This window comes from Lytechinus variegatus, chromosome 15, assembly GCF_018143015.1.
Source record: "Lytechinus variegatus isolate NC3 chromosome 15, Lvar_3.0, whole genome shotgun sequence".
Lineage (NCBI taxonomy): Eukaryota > Metazoa > Echinodermata > Echinoidea > Temnopleuroida > Toxopneustidae > Lytechinus > Lytechinus variegatus.
In genome coordinates this window covers 3719227-3734550 of record NC_054754.1, presented here as the reverse complement: position 1 = coordinate 3734550, position 15324 = coordinate 3719227, and the positions used below count along the sequence as shown (strand labels likewise).

The following is a 15324-nucleotide window of genomic DNA, read 5'->3' as shown; positions in this document are numbered from 1 at the left end:
TCAGAGCGCAAAAGCAATAGGAATAATTTCAATCCGATCGTAATTGCTTTCCAAGGCAGATGACACAATGAATGATTCATTGATTATTTTACATTATCATGACTATTATGGTTGAAAATGACTATGCTTTCCATCACTTTCACATCGGACTCATTCTTTTTTTATTTAATCGTATCCGATATAAATCTCATCACGTCAACAGAAATAAACCCCTTTTTACAACGTCTTTGTTTGCTAATCATGACCTACATTATATAAGCTAGTCTAGGGGCAAATCCACGATTTTCCAAGGGGAGGGGGGGGCAAATATATTTCCTCGCACTTAGAGCTCTTATTATTTCATTGCAGTGACATATGGTTGTTTTTCATGACTACTTAATGTTATTGTTCGTAGTTGCAAAAAGTGCTTAGAATGTCCAGTTTTGGGCTGCAAATTCAAAATTTTTCAGCTCACACTTTGCGCTTGCATAAAATGTTGAGATAGATGCCCATCCTGCTCTTTACTACAAAAAGTACTTGAAAGTACTTAAATTGAAATCCCAAAGTGCTTAAAAGTCTATGCTTTCTAGTCACATTTATTCTTTTCAAAAGTGGTATTACAACAGATATTTTTTCATGAACATATTATTTAAGTGGTCTTCGATTGCCTTTTTCCCCATGTGATTATGAAAAAAGATAATTCAACATGCATTTAAAGCACCTATGTGTGCCTTGAGGGGGGGGGGGCATTTTCCGTAAAGTTCACAGAGCCGCCAAAATATGGGCTTCATGCATCATTCCGTTTCCTGTTCAAAAGTGCACTTTGACTGGCCACAAGACCCACTGACCTAGAAACATCCGCGGCCTTCTTTGAGTTCTGAATAGGCGATGGCTCCTTGCTGTTTTTTCCAAGCATGTATCGACAATTTCGGGCAATCCTGACCAAGCTGACAAACGCCCTCTTCGGCGACGAAAGTATAACAGGAGCAACGTTGATCAGCAAGGCAGAACTGGCTGCATTCGATAAGGGATGAACCCGTGTATGATGACAGAACATAGCCAACGGTTAGGGCAACGTTCCGGGCAAGTGGTTGGAATTTTTTGTAGCCCTTGCGGCCACCGTCACGACCTGAAGGATTTCAACAAAGATGAAACAAAACAATTCCTAGTGAGTGATTCACATGGATGAATTTGCTTTTAATAGTCAAATCCTGGGAGACCGGAGAAATCTGCTGATTAGGCCCTGATAAGTGCAGAATTCGACTATTCGACTACTATAAAGAAGATGCAACTAAAAAAATGCATTTTGGTCTGAAAACGAAAATGTTTTAACTTGAGCTATTGTCTGACATATTGGTAGATCGCCTTCACATTTCTAGTGATATGTACTCCTCGAGAGAGATTTAGTATACGTAATAGTCACTTCAGTATTAGATTTTTTTTAATTCGTAAAATGCCTCATCAACCCTACCTGGAACTTGGTTAACTACTCTTCCTCTCAAGGTACCAAGAAATGGGATCACTTGCAGAAAGAGTTGCAAACAAATGCGCTTCCAAAAATTATATGCCACCTGAAACAGAACCAACTGAAAGCTCGCATTGGCAACATTTTTTTTAGCTGCAGTTCAATGGAACTCTATCTGCAACAGGCTATTTTTCCCTAAAATGTACGTAACCTGTCAGTGCATAACATTATTTTAGTATTTCCTTATTATCATTATGATTAGCATCACCATTGTCATATCATCATTATTACTATTATTATTTCTTGTATTATTATTAGTAGTAGTAGTAGTAATAGTAGTAGTAGTAGTAGTAGTAGTAGTAGTAGTAGTAGTAGTAGTAGTAGTAGTAGTAGTAGTAGTATTTACCTATGACCAGAGATTGACAGGTACCTGTTGCTGCTGCCTCTGTTGTAAGTGTCGCCGCTGTTTCCGGAATTGCATCAGTTGAAAGAAAGGAATGAGTTGACCCTTGCCCCGCCTCACTGGTTACTACAAATTGCGTTGAACTACTCTTGGTCGATCCGTTGGTGGAAGTTGGCACTCTTGATGACATTGTTTGGTGAGTTGTAGTAGTGTTTAGGGTAGTACTTGCAGGGGTACTGGTGGTTATTGGTGTTGTCTGCTGTGTAGAGGTTGACTGAATTTCTGTGGATGACAGAAAAAAATCATTTGAAAGTGTGGCAACATGCATTGATGAGATAGCAAGAAAACATGACTCAATAGTTCTCAAGGATGAGTAGATGACAAGGAAGACATCATTAGGTGAAGTCTTGTCAACCTGGTGAAGATGAGATGACAGTTGATTGATGTTACTGGATCTCGTCAAGTTGACCTAGTGAAGATGAGTCGACTTGACGGGGGAAGGGGATACGACACACCTCCTTGGATCTAGTCAAGTCTACCTATTGAGGACAAGATGACAAGAAGCCATGCATCCATGGATCTCATTAAGTCGACTTAGAAAGCAATGACACGAACATATGCCCTCTTGGATCACGTCAAGTCGATTTAGCGAGGAGATGACAAAAAGACACGCCTCCCGGAATCTCGTGATGTCAAGAGGAAGCAAGGACATGAACATCTCTCCCTGGATCTCGTGAAGTCAACTTAGTGAGGAAGGGGGGGGGGGGGAGTAAAAATACATTCCACGTAGAATCTCATGAAATCGACTTAGTGAGGAAGCAATTACAGGAACATACCTTCCTGGATTCTGGTGAAGTCGACTTGGTGAGGAAGAGATGAAAAGAAGACGTGCCATGGAGAAAGTGAGGAAACAAGGACAGGAACATGGCCTCCCTTGATCTAGTCAAGTCGACTTAGTAAGGGGGAGGTGGTGGGGGGGGGGGTAAAAGACATGTCTCCAAGAAGGTAGACGAGTCGATAACGCAAGGGTTTAGAGGGCAAGCAGACAATCCCATGGGTCTCGTTAGTTAACTTCGTGAGGACTAGAAGACAAAATCATCGATTTCCATTTTATTCATTAGAGTATGGCCTAGATTTTAATTGTTGTTTACAGTGCAACTTTAAGAGTAATGAGGGATCATGGATGCAAGAAAAACGTCGTCATAAAAATCATCATTGTCAACATCACTTTCCTTATCGATCATTATTTCCATTACCATTGTCCATCATCATCATCGTCATCATTTTCAGCATCAGCATTATTATCATCATCATCAATAGCAGCCTCATTTTCACAATCACCTTCATCATCATCACCATAATCATCGTCATTTCTATCACCATAACCGACACCATCACCACCACCGACCATCAGCATCACCTTCATCATCATCACGATCATCATCCTTCACCACCACCATGTCGATATTGTTGAAAGTGATGATCGGTTATTCACCTTCTTTCTCACAGATGTACCTGTGACTATGGCCATCGGAACAGTCATCATCCAACCATTGATAAGACTTTCCTGGATCTATATTGAAACACGTTCCGTTACGCTTGAAGGTGTCCTTATGATCGGCAAAGTTGGAGTAAGTCAGGCCCGAGCCATCCAACCAGGTGACTGGGGCCATTCCGATCCAATACTGGTTTCCAAGGGGTAGGTTCTCCTTCAGAAATTTCTGCTCGTCTGCCGATCCGATGTAGACTAGGTGCATTCCTAGTTCCTCACAGGCTGTCGCGGATGAGTCGAAGTCTGACTCGTTTCCTAAGAAGTAATAGCACGACCCTTCCATCTTGATTTGAGTATTCTCGGCACAGGCTTTAAGTATTAACAAAACAATCATAAGAAAATACATTATTGTAATTCAGGCATCTTTTTTTTAAGAAATTGAACATTTTCTTTTATTATTTTAGTTATTGACATGATTGAGACATTATTAAAAAGTCAACTGTGAACGTTTGAGACGTGATTTTTTTCTTCTTTATTCTTTTTTTTTTTTTGGGGGGGGTAATCTTAGGAGAGAACTGCATTATTTTTGCAGCACCCCATGGCCTGGATATGCTTTGACGGAATATTCATATCTGCGGCGTCAGTTAAAGGCCTATGTATTTATATGTTGGTTTTTGCAGTCGCCATAATAGAATTTCCTATATAGTGCAGAAGTGTCCATCGAGATTGGTGAGTGTGTGAATATAAGGGTCATTTTTATTACACGAGAGTAGTGTGGATATATGATTTCGATATCTTTGGGGGAAAAGTGTTATTTTGCAGTAGGTCTACTGCAAGATAACAGACAGATTTACCTTCACTGTCAGTTTCCTTTTCACAAATGAAAAAGTGCAAATGGGCGCAGTTTGTGTCAATCCATGAATCCCCTTTAGACATTCGGAAACAGATTGCACCATCATTAAAAGTATAAATGTTATTCTCTGGAAAGTTATTGTAGGTCAAGTGTGTATGGTCCATCCAGGTGAATGGGGACAGACCTATCCAGTGCTTCTCGCTGGTATCTTTGAGGCTATTCTCCAGGAAGGTCTGTTCATCTTGGGATCCTATGTAGACGAGATGCATACCCAGATGCTCACAGGCTGATACTGATGAGGAGAAGCTTGTTTTCTCTCCTGAGAAGTAGTAACATGATCCGCCATTCTCGCTTTGACCAGATTCACAGGCTGTGCACTCGATCAAATGGTGAGACAGAGAAAAGGGATAGCAAGTAGGAAAAAGATATCGAGAAATTAGGAGGTGGGGTAAAAGAGGAGAAGCATTTTATTTATTGAAGGTGTTTCTTAAAGTCTTGCACTAATCTCTCTCTGTTATTACGAGCTATTTAATTTCTTTTCACTGTCTTTTACTTTGTAACTGTGAAAGATAAACCTTCGAGGAACACCGAAATGTACATTTTTGATAAAACGTCACAACAAAACACGACACACAGTGAAGAAAAAAAATTCTCTTAACAATTTTCTTGGCTTTTCTAACGATTTCATGTTGATGTTTGAATGAAAAAAACTTCAAACCTGAGTGAAAAAATATTATGCTCTTGCAACATTTTCTCGTGTTTACACAGCGAAAACTGTGGTGTTAACCGGCGTACATAGAGGACCACACCAGTTATTTTACACCGGTGTTAAATTGGTGGTGTTTTACACCTATAGGTGTTATTACAACACCTTTGGTGTTATGTTTAATCTCTAGGGTGTAATTTTAACACCTCAGTTTTTACAGTGTAATATCTCGGATGCACGTACTATGGCATTGTGTTAGGATTGTAAGTCCATCATGTCAATATTGTTTTGGGTTCAGAATAATGTAAAGATACGGGTTACGGTTTATTTAGTTATGGAGGTTAGATTTTTATGTTTGGCGCAACGTATAATCGTATAACGTTTTCCATTAGATCATAATGTTATCCGGAACAAATTGATGTCAGCGTGGAATCCAAACCAGTAATTTGAAAAATGATTTTTATCAAGAAAGGAAAATAGTGAAATGGAACAAAATCGCTTACCCGCAGCATAAATGGGATGAATAAGACAGTGTTGCAACAAGACTGCAAATATGGTGAGAATAAGAAAGGCCATCTGAAAAAAAAAGTAACGACCTGTTCAGGAACCATAATCATTATTTTAATTGGAAAGTAACGTCAGCTCGTTAAACGACACATTATCAGTTAGAATAAATATAAAATCGTGCTCGTTCTTTAGCGTATAATAATTCACTGGGGCAAACATTAAAGGTGCGCCCTTCCCGTACCTATACTCTATTGATTCTCTATCTACTAATTATGGTGTCCAAGTAAGACGTGTGATGACTGTCGTCCGCTTTCTGGGAACGGGGATGAAGCGGGGGTGGCCACACCCTTTTGAGAAAACCGAGGAAGCTTTTCTCGAAAGGGTGGGTGGGGTCTAATTAACGCACATTTTCGAGACAACCACACAGATTTTTACGAGAGGCTCTGCTGAGTAGTCTTGTAACATTTAATTGTTTAATTGTATGTCTGTTTGACTTTGTGTGAGGGTGTACGGATGCCGATGAGGTGAACATGCGGGGGGGGGGGGGGCACTTCCATTCACGAGTGGATACCATGCGCGACCATGGGGTCTCGAAAAGCACCCTAAATACGTAATTTCCATATTCTGAAAATGCACCCCTTAACAAGTATTGGCGTGTGAAACCCTACCCTTAACAAGTATTGGAAACAAATTACGATACTCTTGGCAAATATTCCCTGAAATGAACCCCTAAACAAGTACAAGAATGTTTTATTGCTCCGCACGGGTCCTTCGGTCGTCGGCTTTACCTTCATGATTTGGTTAAGTACGACCCCACCTTCTACACCTCGCTCAAATAGGACTCTAAACACGTAGTGTTGGGGCAAAAGGACGTCCTTTATAAAACATTCTAATTTTGTTTTATCATCCCCTCAAATTCGACCCTAAACACGTAATTTTCCTAGCGAAATAGATACCCTATTTTCATTATTTTTGTATTTTTGACACCCTTATCACGTTACGTACGTAACGTGCCCTATCGTGAAAAGGACATCCTTTTTACGTGTTTTTTTGGTCGTGCATGGTATCCACTCGTCAAAGTAAGTGCCCGGGGGGGGGTTATGGGTCGGAGTTTGTGTGTAACTGAGGGAGAAAGAAAGGGGGAAACATTTTTTGTCCATTTTCATCTAAGCCTATATCGGCGGTGCCACGCCGCGCAGGTTTCGACTTGACTGCCAACTTGCTGCACATGCAAACTATTGCTACTTGCAGCTTTCGATTGAAAGCCACTTTTATATTATTAATTTGCTTCATCATACTTAAATGCAAACGGATGTTATACCTTTACAGATATATAGCGTTTGAGAATTACTATTTAGGGGGCACATTTAAAGGACAATTCTCCCCCAACAAAAACTTACTTGAATAAAAAGAGAAAAATTAACATAACACCGACATTTTTTATCAAAATCCGAGGTAAAGTTAGAGTTATGACAATCAATGGTACAGTCAGGTTGGTCTTTATTTTCAAATCTGCAAAAATTGAAATATTGTGTAACTCAAACAATTAAAACAGATTTTACTTCAGATTCTGATGAAATTTTCCTTGTTTTGCTTACTTGATTTTTTTATCGAAATCAACACTTTCTATGGATGGACTAAAGACAAAAAGGGGCACATGATAACCAAGAAAATGAATTGTTGAATGTTTAGAACGGTATTTCACTATATAAATGCATGGTTCTGAAATAAATATACTGTTATCATATATAAGAATTGTAAGAGAAATTACACAGAATATTCCAGAATGTCTCAGCTAAGCTTTTGCTATTCACACATATTGAATGAGGCAGAGCAATGTCTGGTATTTTTTTGTGTAATGTACAATTGGTTTGGCAGACAATAGAGATTGTTTGGGGAAGTTAAATGGGACTAGCTATGTTGTTTACGTTGTTGATTTCACGGAGGTCATTCAAGGTTTCTAGAAGTGGACTGTTCAAGAATGTTCTTTTTAAACACAATGCTAGAAGCTTCCAGAACAGTGGATATTTATTATAGAAAAGCCGATAGTTTCTTCATATGGATTTATCAGATCTCAGAGTTCTAGGCTAGACTTAATGTCAGAGCATAGTATATTTCACCTGGAATACAACATTTATCTCTGTTGATTTTGCACACCATCAATGAACTGTTTGTAATTATTTGAGAGAGGAATTCTAGATTCTCATGAAGTTCATCAACCTGTTCTATATAGCCAACATTTTTGCAACCCATGGATTACTGAACTCGACTCTTTAACATCATCAACTTCGTTTCCAGGGACTCAACTCGCTATAGCATAGTGACTCTAATTATCCATTGCTTTTCAACATCAATTTCATCATCGCCAGCATAGTGGATTCTAACTTAAGAAAATCCTTGCCAGCCAAATCGGATTATTTGGATTATCATACTTTGGGGATCATTCAGAACCGACCCTTCAAGATGTGTAAGATAATTCATAAGTCTGTTTTATTATATGATTACATGTTAATTTAAAAAAATAATCTAACTAGATATATATATATATATATATATATATATATATATATATATATATATATATATATATATATATATATATGTATATATATATATATAGATTTATTCGTTCCATCGTAATATTTTTTTCTAAACTTTCTGTGTTATTTGTTCGGTATTAGTCCAATATCGTAACAGTATATTTATTCCTTGTATTAAGATATAACCAAAACGAGACATTTACTTATTTTTAATTCTTTGGCACTAAATGAATAGAATACATACCTCGATTTTTTTCTGGTTTTTCAGCTCACCGAACCTTACAAATAAACAGTCCTCTCACGTTGTTGATATAACGTCTGATTGCGCTGTGGAATATTATCATCCAAACATCGATCGTGATAAAAGTAGGAATAATTTAAATTCGATCGTGATTAGGTTCCAAGGCTGAAGAAGATGAATGATTCACGAATTCCCTTTTAACATGAATAATGACAAGGCTTTCTTTCACTTTCAAATCGGACCTATTTTTCTTTCTAATCCGAGATATACTACATCATATCAACAGAGATAACCCCTTTTGTTCAATATCTTTGTTTCCTGAACATGACCTGTAATCCAGGCTTGAGGAGGCATGACCTTCCTTTGATATTGGTTGCTTGACAGGGGTGCTGATTTCGAATCTGAATGATGCCACTCGTGTAACCTTGAGCATTTTCCGCAAATTGTTTTCTTTTAAACATTATCCACATCCCACAGTGTAAATACTTCTCTCTCAAAAACATCATATTTTATCAAGGACCTGTTATTTTGAATTCAATCCCTTCTCATAACCAATAAGCCTTTGGTATCTGCTTTTAAAAGGAAATATAAAACATAATTATATAGGCATAGACTTTTTTTCTGGCCCTCTCTCTCTCTCTCTCTCTCCCATCTCATCTGGTTTAGCCTTTGCTGTACTGTAGGTCGCTTTTTATTGCGGGGGGGGGGGGGGCTGTAATCATGATTTTATGTTCACTTTTTTGTTATGAGTTGGCCTATCACAGGGTATTTTCCACTTTAGCCAGTTCCCTCATTTTCTTTAAATCATTTCATGTAAATTTTTATTACAAGCGTTGTGTTTCGTTGTTTGTTTTACGTATTTAATTTGATCTCTTGAGAAATACACGAAATCTCTTAACATCGAAGCTTCGAATTAGTCCAAATCATAATGAGTAATTCCTCAGACATGCCACTTCATAATTCACGCGACTGACTAACTCACTTATAGGCTTGAAACAAAACAAATTGGTAATATGGCCGCCAAAATATGCAAATTCTCCATGGAAATCACAAAACTGCACTCACATTTGCTATAAAACATATATGTAATCGTGACGAAGAAGTAGAATGCTTACTGAAAATGAAAAATATTTTTGACAAATTTTTAATTTCCAGATCAATGGCCGCCTAAGACCCCTGTATGCTCTATTATGTATAGTATAAGCACTAATATGCAAGTGATTGTAATTTATGAGTGAGGTAATGTCTGAAAACATGATTGCTAACGAAATAAACAATTTCTTATGTCATGTGTGTTATAAATGCTGTATTTCGATATTAGAATGGCCGCCATATGCCCTGACAATATTATATAATATGGGAATGGGGAGAAAAGAAATCACAAGAATGATCACTAAAATGCATATTATTGTGACCAACGAATGGAATACTGATTTTAAAACACTATTGTTAACGAAATGCATTTCGTATGTCATGTGTGTGATTAATGCCCGAAAAGAAAGGCAAATGTACAATTTATTATTCATTGGTTTTATTTATTTAATACTGCAGGGTTAGCCTCTTCAGTTATGCTAAACTGCTTTCAAAAGGCGCCCTGCAGTTATCAAATAACTCAACATCATAGCAATTGATTGTATGTAACATAATTAAAGGTCAAGTCCACCTCAGAAAAATGTTGATGTTGATTTCAATCAATAGAGAAAAATCAGACAAGCAAAATGCTAAAAATTTCATCAAAATTGGATGTAAAATAAGAAAGTTATGACATTGCAAAGTTTCGCTTATTTTCAACAAAATAGTTATATGAACGAGCCAGTTACATCCAAATGAGAGAGTCGATGATGTCACTCACTCACTATTTCTTTTGTTTTTTATTGTTTGAACTATACCATGTATACAATATTTCAATTTTTACGAATTTGACGATGAGGACCTCCTTGCCTCAAGCACAAAATGTTAAAATAATGGAATTCCACGTGTTCAGCGAAGAATGAAACTTCATTTCATATGACAATGATGAGAAAATAAAAACATTTCATATTTAACTTTTTTTTTTTTTTTTTTTTTCATGAAAAATATAAGTATTATTATAATAATTACAAAGTCATATCTACGTTACATAGGTTTTCTTACATGAATCTTAACAAGCTCTTGGGCAGTTCATCTCTTTTTTTGGTCTTTTTACTAGCAATGTTGTACATTTCTATCCGTTTTTTAATTTCTTTTATAAATACATGTTTCAAAACAAAATTTCTTTTTTCGATTCCTGATTTGTTTCTATCCAAAATAACTTTATATATTGACCAAAATGCAATAGTTACAAAGGTATTTGTTTTACTATCACTTTCAACTTTAAGTAACTGCTTGATGTTTACTTCTACTTTTACATTGTAAACTTCTCGCAAAATAATTTTGATATATTTGAAAAAGGATTTATTTACTTCACAGTCAATAAAAGCATGTATAATATCTTCTTTAACCTTGCATGTTGGACACAAATCATCTGTTGCGAAATTCCATTTGAACAGGTTACTTCTTACTGGTAAGAGATTATATAATAACTTAAGATTGAATTCTCGTAATTTATTTTCTCTAACTTGAATAAGATTATTTTTAAATACATTTGCCCAATTTACATTAATATCAAGTTTGTTCTCCCAATGTAAACAGCATTTATTGGTGAAAGTATTTTTTGAGGGAAACAGGTTATATATAGTATTACTACTCAGATCACTGATGCATTTCAAACTTTTTCCAATCATTACCTGGGGAGCAATAAAACCATGAGGTCGGATAGTGATGCCACTATTATCGCTCAAGCTTTTTATCCAAATTGCTGGTATTGCCTTTTTTAATTTTGTATAGTCGAAAATAACAGTATTTTTACTTCTTTTTATATCGATCTTTCTCTGAATGTTTTCCATTGGTATGTAACCATTTCTCCCAATAATATCTGTTAAGTAAACTATACCACTTCTATACCAGTCTTTATAAAATAATATTATATGTTTATTATGCCAAAGTATTTGATTTCGAATATCATTACAGTTAGGGTTAGACATACACACATCTTTCAATGTGGTAACAGTTCTAAAAATTTCCCAGGCCTCCAATATTTCTTTGTAAAAAGTTGGTATTTTCCTTTCGTTTATAATTTTTAGTGTTTTAATATTGAAATTACAATTTAAAAGGAACGAGATACCTCCTAGGAGGTCAAACCAATATGAACACATTTTTTTCCATATTTCTGTTTTGTCATTCAAAAACCTTCCTAACCATTTTAACCGAAAGCTTAACATTTGATGGTAAACATCAGTCATTTTTATTCCACCATTTATATAATTTTCTGTTAAAGTACATCTTTTAATTTTTTCTACTTTTCTGTTCCAAATGAATCTATACACTATATTATTTAACATTTTCAGGAATTTCGTTGGAATGGAGTCAACAATGCTCAAATGTATTATTTGACTCAGTGCTAAACATTTAAGAATAGTTACCCGACCAAAAATAGTTAAGTTTCGTTTTGACCAGCTTTCAAGAGTCTTTTTCAATTTAGTTAATTTTTCTTCCCACTCTAAGTTTAGCGATTTGTCATTATCAGAATGAATATAATGACCTAAGTATTTTACAGGTTTTACAGTCCAAGATAAATTGTATTTTTTAATATCATATTTCTTACTTGTATCTCCTAACCATATCAATGCTGTTTTTTCTTTATTAATCTTTGGTCCTGCTATTCTACCAAAGTTTTTTAATTCATTTAATATTTTTCTTAACGATTTTTCATCTTGAACAAAAAACAGAGTATCGTCAGCATATTGTAAGAGTTTAAGTTGAACGTCATGTTCTGTAATTTCAATAGGTTTAATCTTTTTGTTTTCTCTTATACTAATTGCTAAAAATTCGGCAGCGATGATAAACAAAAGGGCTGATAATGGACATCCTTGTCTTATACCTCTTCCAATATTAAAACTTGTTGAGATCCAACCGTTTACCAAAACAGAGCTTGAAATGTCTTTATAAAGAACTGAAATCCATTTACGGAATGATTCACCAAAATTGAATTTTTCCAAACACACGTTTAAAAATTCTATATTCAAAACATCGAAAGCTTTCGTGAAGTCTGCTAACATAATGGCACCTGTTTTACAATGCTTATTGAAAAAACCGATAACATCTTTTGTTAACCTTACATTACAAGCTGAGAGACGTCCCTTTATATACCCAGTTTGATTTTCATGAATAATTTCGTCAACAACTTTATGGACTCTGGCAGCTAGGACAGCTGCTATTATTTTGTAATCACAGTTCAGCAGTGTAATAGGTCTCCAATTCTTAAGTTCTTTACAGTCACCTTTTTTGAATAATAAAGTGATAAGACCTTTTCGCTGGGTATCTGACATAATTCCTGACATGTAACATTCATTCAGACTTTCTACAAGAAGGTCTTTCAACAAAAGCCAAAACGTTTGATAAAATTCAATCGAAAGTCCGTCTGATCCAGGGGCCTTATTTTTTTGCATTGCAAATATAGCACGTTTACATTCTTCATGTGTTAACAATCCTTCGCACATCTGTTTACTTTCGTTTGTTAATTGATGCACAGTTTTAGATGATACATAATTTTTCATACAAATAATGTCATTTTCTTCACACGTTTCTTTTCTATACAATTCTGAATAAAAATTTACAACCTCTTCTAAAATATCTTCATTTTTTGTTATAACTTTCTGGTCCTTTTCACGTTTCATTTGTGAAATTTCTTTTTTCTTAGCATTATTTCTTTCTAACCCAAGAAAGTATTTGTTACTTCTTTCTCCTTCTTCCATCCATCTTACTCGAGCCCTAATACCAGCTCCTTTACAATCATGTTTATACATTTTCTCTAATTTATCTTTTACATCAATATAGTTTTTATGCACATTTTCATCATCAACATTAACATCCATTTGTTTACTTAACTCACACAGGTCATTTTCTAATGATAACTTTATGTTTTTTCTCTGAGATGATTTTTCTCGACAATATTTTTGTGTGAATTCCTTTACTCTAATTTTAAAAAGTTCCCATTTTACAGCTGCTGGTAAACTCTTTTGAGAGAACGACTGAAAAATATCAATTATTTTGTTTTGATAATCATGATCTTTTAAGACATCAGTGTTAATTTTCCAATATCCTGGACCTTTCTTATTTTTAGCGGTACATATTTTAATTGAAATTGCGTTATGATCCGCTCGTATTGCAGGACGAATATCAGAATATAAAGTTTTGTTTTTAATATTTTTTGTTACGAGCCAAAAATCTAACCTTGAAGCTCTTTTTAGATGTCTGTTTCTCCAAGTAAACTGTTTGGTATTTGGATGCATCACTCTCCACATATCAAAGAGAGAGTGTTTCTTAATTATCTTTTTAAGGTTCGTAGATTTCTTATAATATAGAGTTTTCATACCTTGTACATCTTTACTCATGTCTAATACACAATTCCAGTCACCTCCTAGAATTAAATCACATTCTTTAAGTGTCGAATACTTTTCATTCAATTGACAATCTAATTTACCAAAAAACACTTCTCTCTGCTGTCTTTGAGTTGGAGCATATACATTTACTAACATTACATCAATATCATTTACTTTTGCGTGCAATATTAACAATTGCCCATTCATTCGAGTTTTAATAACAATATTTTGTACATTTAGTCTGTCATTAAAGAAAATAGAAACACCTCGAGAGTGATTGCTTCCATGATCGAAAAAACATGGCCCACGCCATTCGCTTCTTATGATATTTTCAATGTCTGATGACCAATATGTTTCTTGTAAAAATAAAACATCCACTTTTTGGTTCTTGACCCACTGAAAGATTTGATTTCTTTTTTCCTTATTTCTTAATCCTCTCACATTTAAACTTAGAATGTGACAATTTGTCATGAAGTTGAAATGATTGGGGGAAAAAGTAGTTTAACAACAAAAAAAAAGAAACAAAACAAAGTGTTTATTTCATATTTAACTTAATAAAATACAAAAGAAATAGGGAGTGAGTGATGTCATCAACTCTCTCATTTGGATGTAACTGGCTCGTTCATATAACTATTTTGTTGAAAATAAGCGAAACTTTAAAATGCCATATCTTTCTTATTTTACATCCGATTTTGATGAAATTTTCAGTGTTATGCTTGTTGAATTTTTCTCTTTTTATTCAAATCAAGTTTTTGTTGGGGTGGACTTGTCCTTTGAGTAAAACAGAATCAGAGTCAATATACAGAGTGAATCAACAAGAACCATGGAATCATTACATCAAGTTATTCAGTGTAATTACATGTAACAATCAGAATTTAAATGATTTACAGTATTTTTTAATGCATGGAGGGACGCGCATTTTTGTCTATTACAAAAGAGCGAATAGTGAATTAAACAAGACGGGCAGCAACATATTCAAAAGATTTTATTTTATAATCCGTACTTGGGCAGGGTATTTGAAGGGGACATTGTTCAGAATATTGTGTTTTATAGGTTACATTAAGTTTGCAGATAAGTTGTTCCAGAGATCTAGAGGCTGGTGCTAAATCGCTTATTCGCTTTGTATTTTGAAAGCAAGATTCGCACAATATTGATATTTGATACGTTCCTCCACTGTTTGCCACTAATTTTGAGTGTAGTCGTAGACAGCAATTTATGTTAGGGAGTAAGATAGTCCTTCTTCAAAATTATTCGGGCATACTTATTCAGCAGATTTTGTATATTATTTTGTTGATTTTTGGCACAGCTTCCCCAAGATATACAACAATAATCAATGTAAGGTAAAATCATGACAAAATATGTTTCTTAAGAATCCTAGGCGGAAGATTTGATTCTCTTTATACAACCTATCATACTAGATATCTTAACACTGATATTACATGTTCTCCCCACGTCATATCAGAGTCAAGTGTTACACCCAAGTATTTGATTACATTTACATTTTCTATGGGTTCATTTCTGTACTAAAGCATCATTTCTCAATTTTTTTCCTATGACCAAAACCTTGACTTTTCTTATTCTTTGGATGCAAATGCATACCTTTAAGGTAAAGCCAGTTACAGATAACATCAAATTCACTTTGCAGTTTTTTTTATACCTCCCTTGATAATACATCACGA

The 15324-nt window shown here is 35.1% G+C and overlaps 1 protein-coding gene across 1 annotated transcript; it reads right to left on the bottom strand.

The window, feature by feature from the left end:
* Window positions 1-429: 429 nt before the first annotated feature.
* Window positions 430-13657, bottom strand: LOC121428973 (macrophage mannose receptor 1-like). The gene is made up of 5 exons (XM_041625868.1): window positions 13639-13657; window positions 4194-4562; window positions 3343-3708; window positions 1851-2129; window positions 430-1108 (listed from the first exon to the last, which is right to left on the bottom strand). Exons 1-5 carry the CDS (start codon window positions 13655-13657, stop codon window positions 828-830), a joined length of 1314 nt encoding a protein of 437 aa, XP_041481802.1. The 3' UTR covers window positions 430-827.
* Between the last annotated feature and the right edge of the window lie 1667 nt (window positions 13658-15324).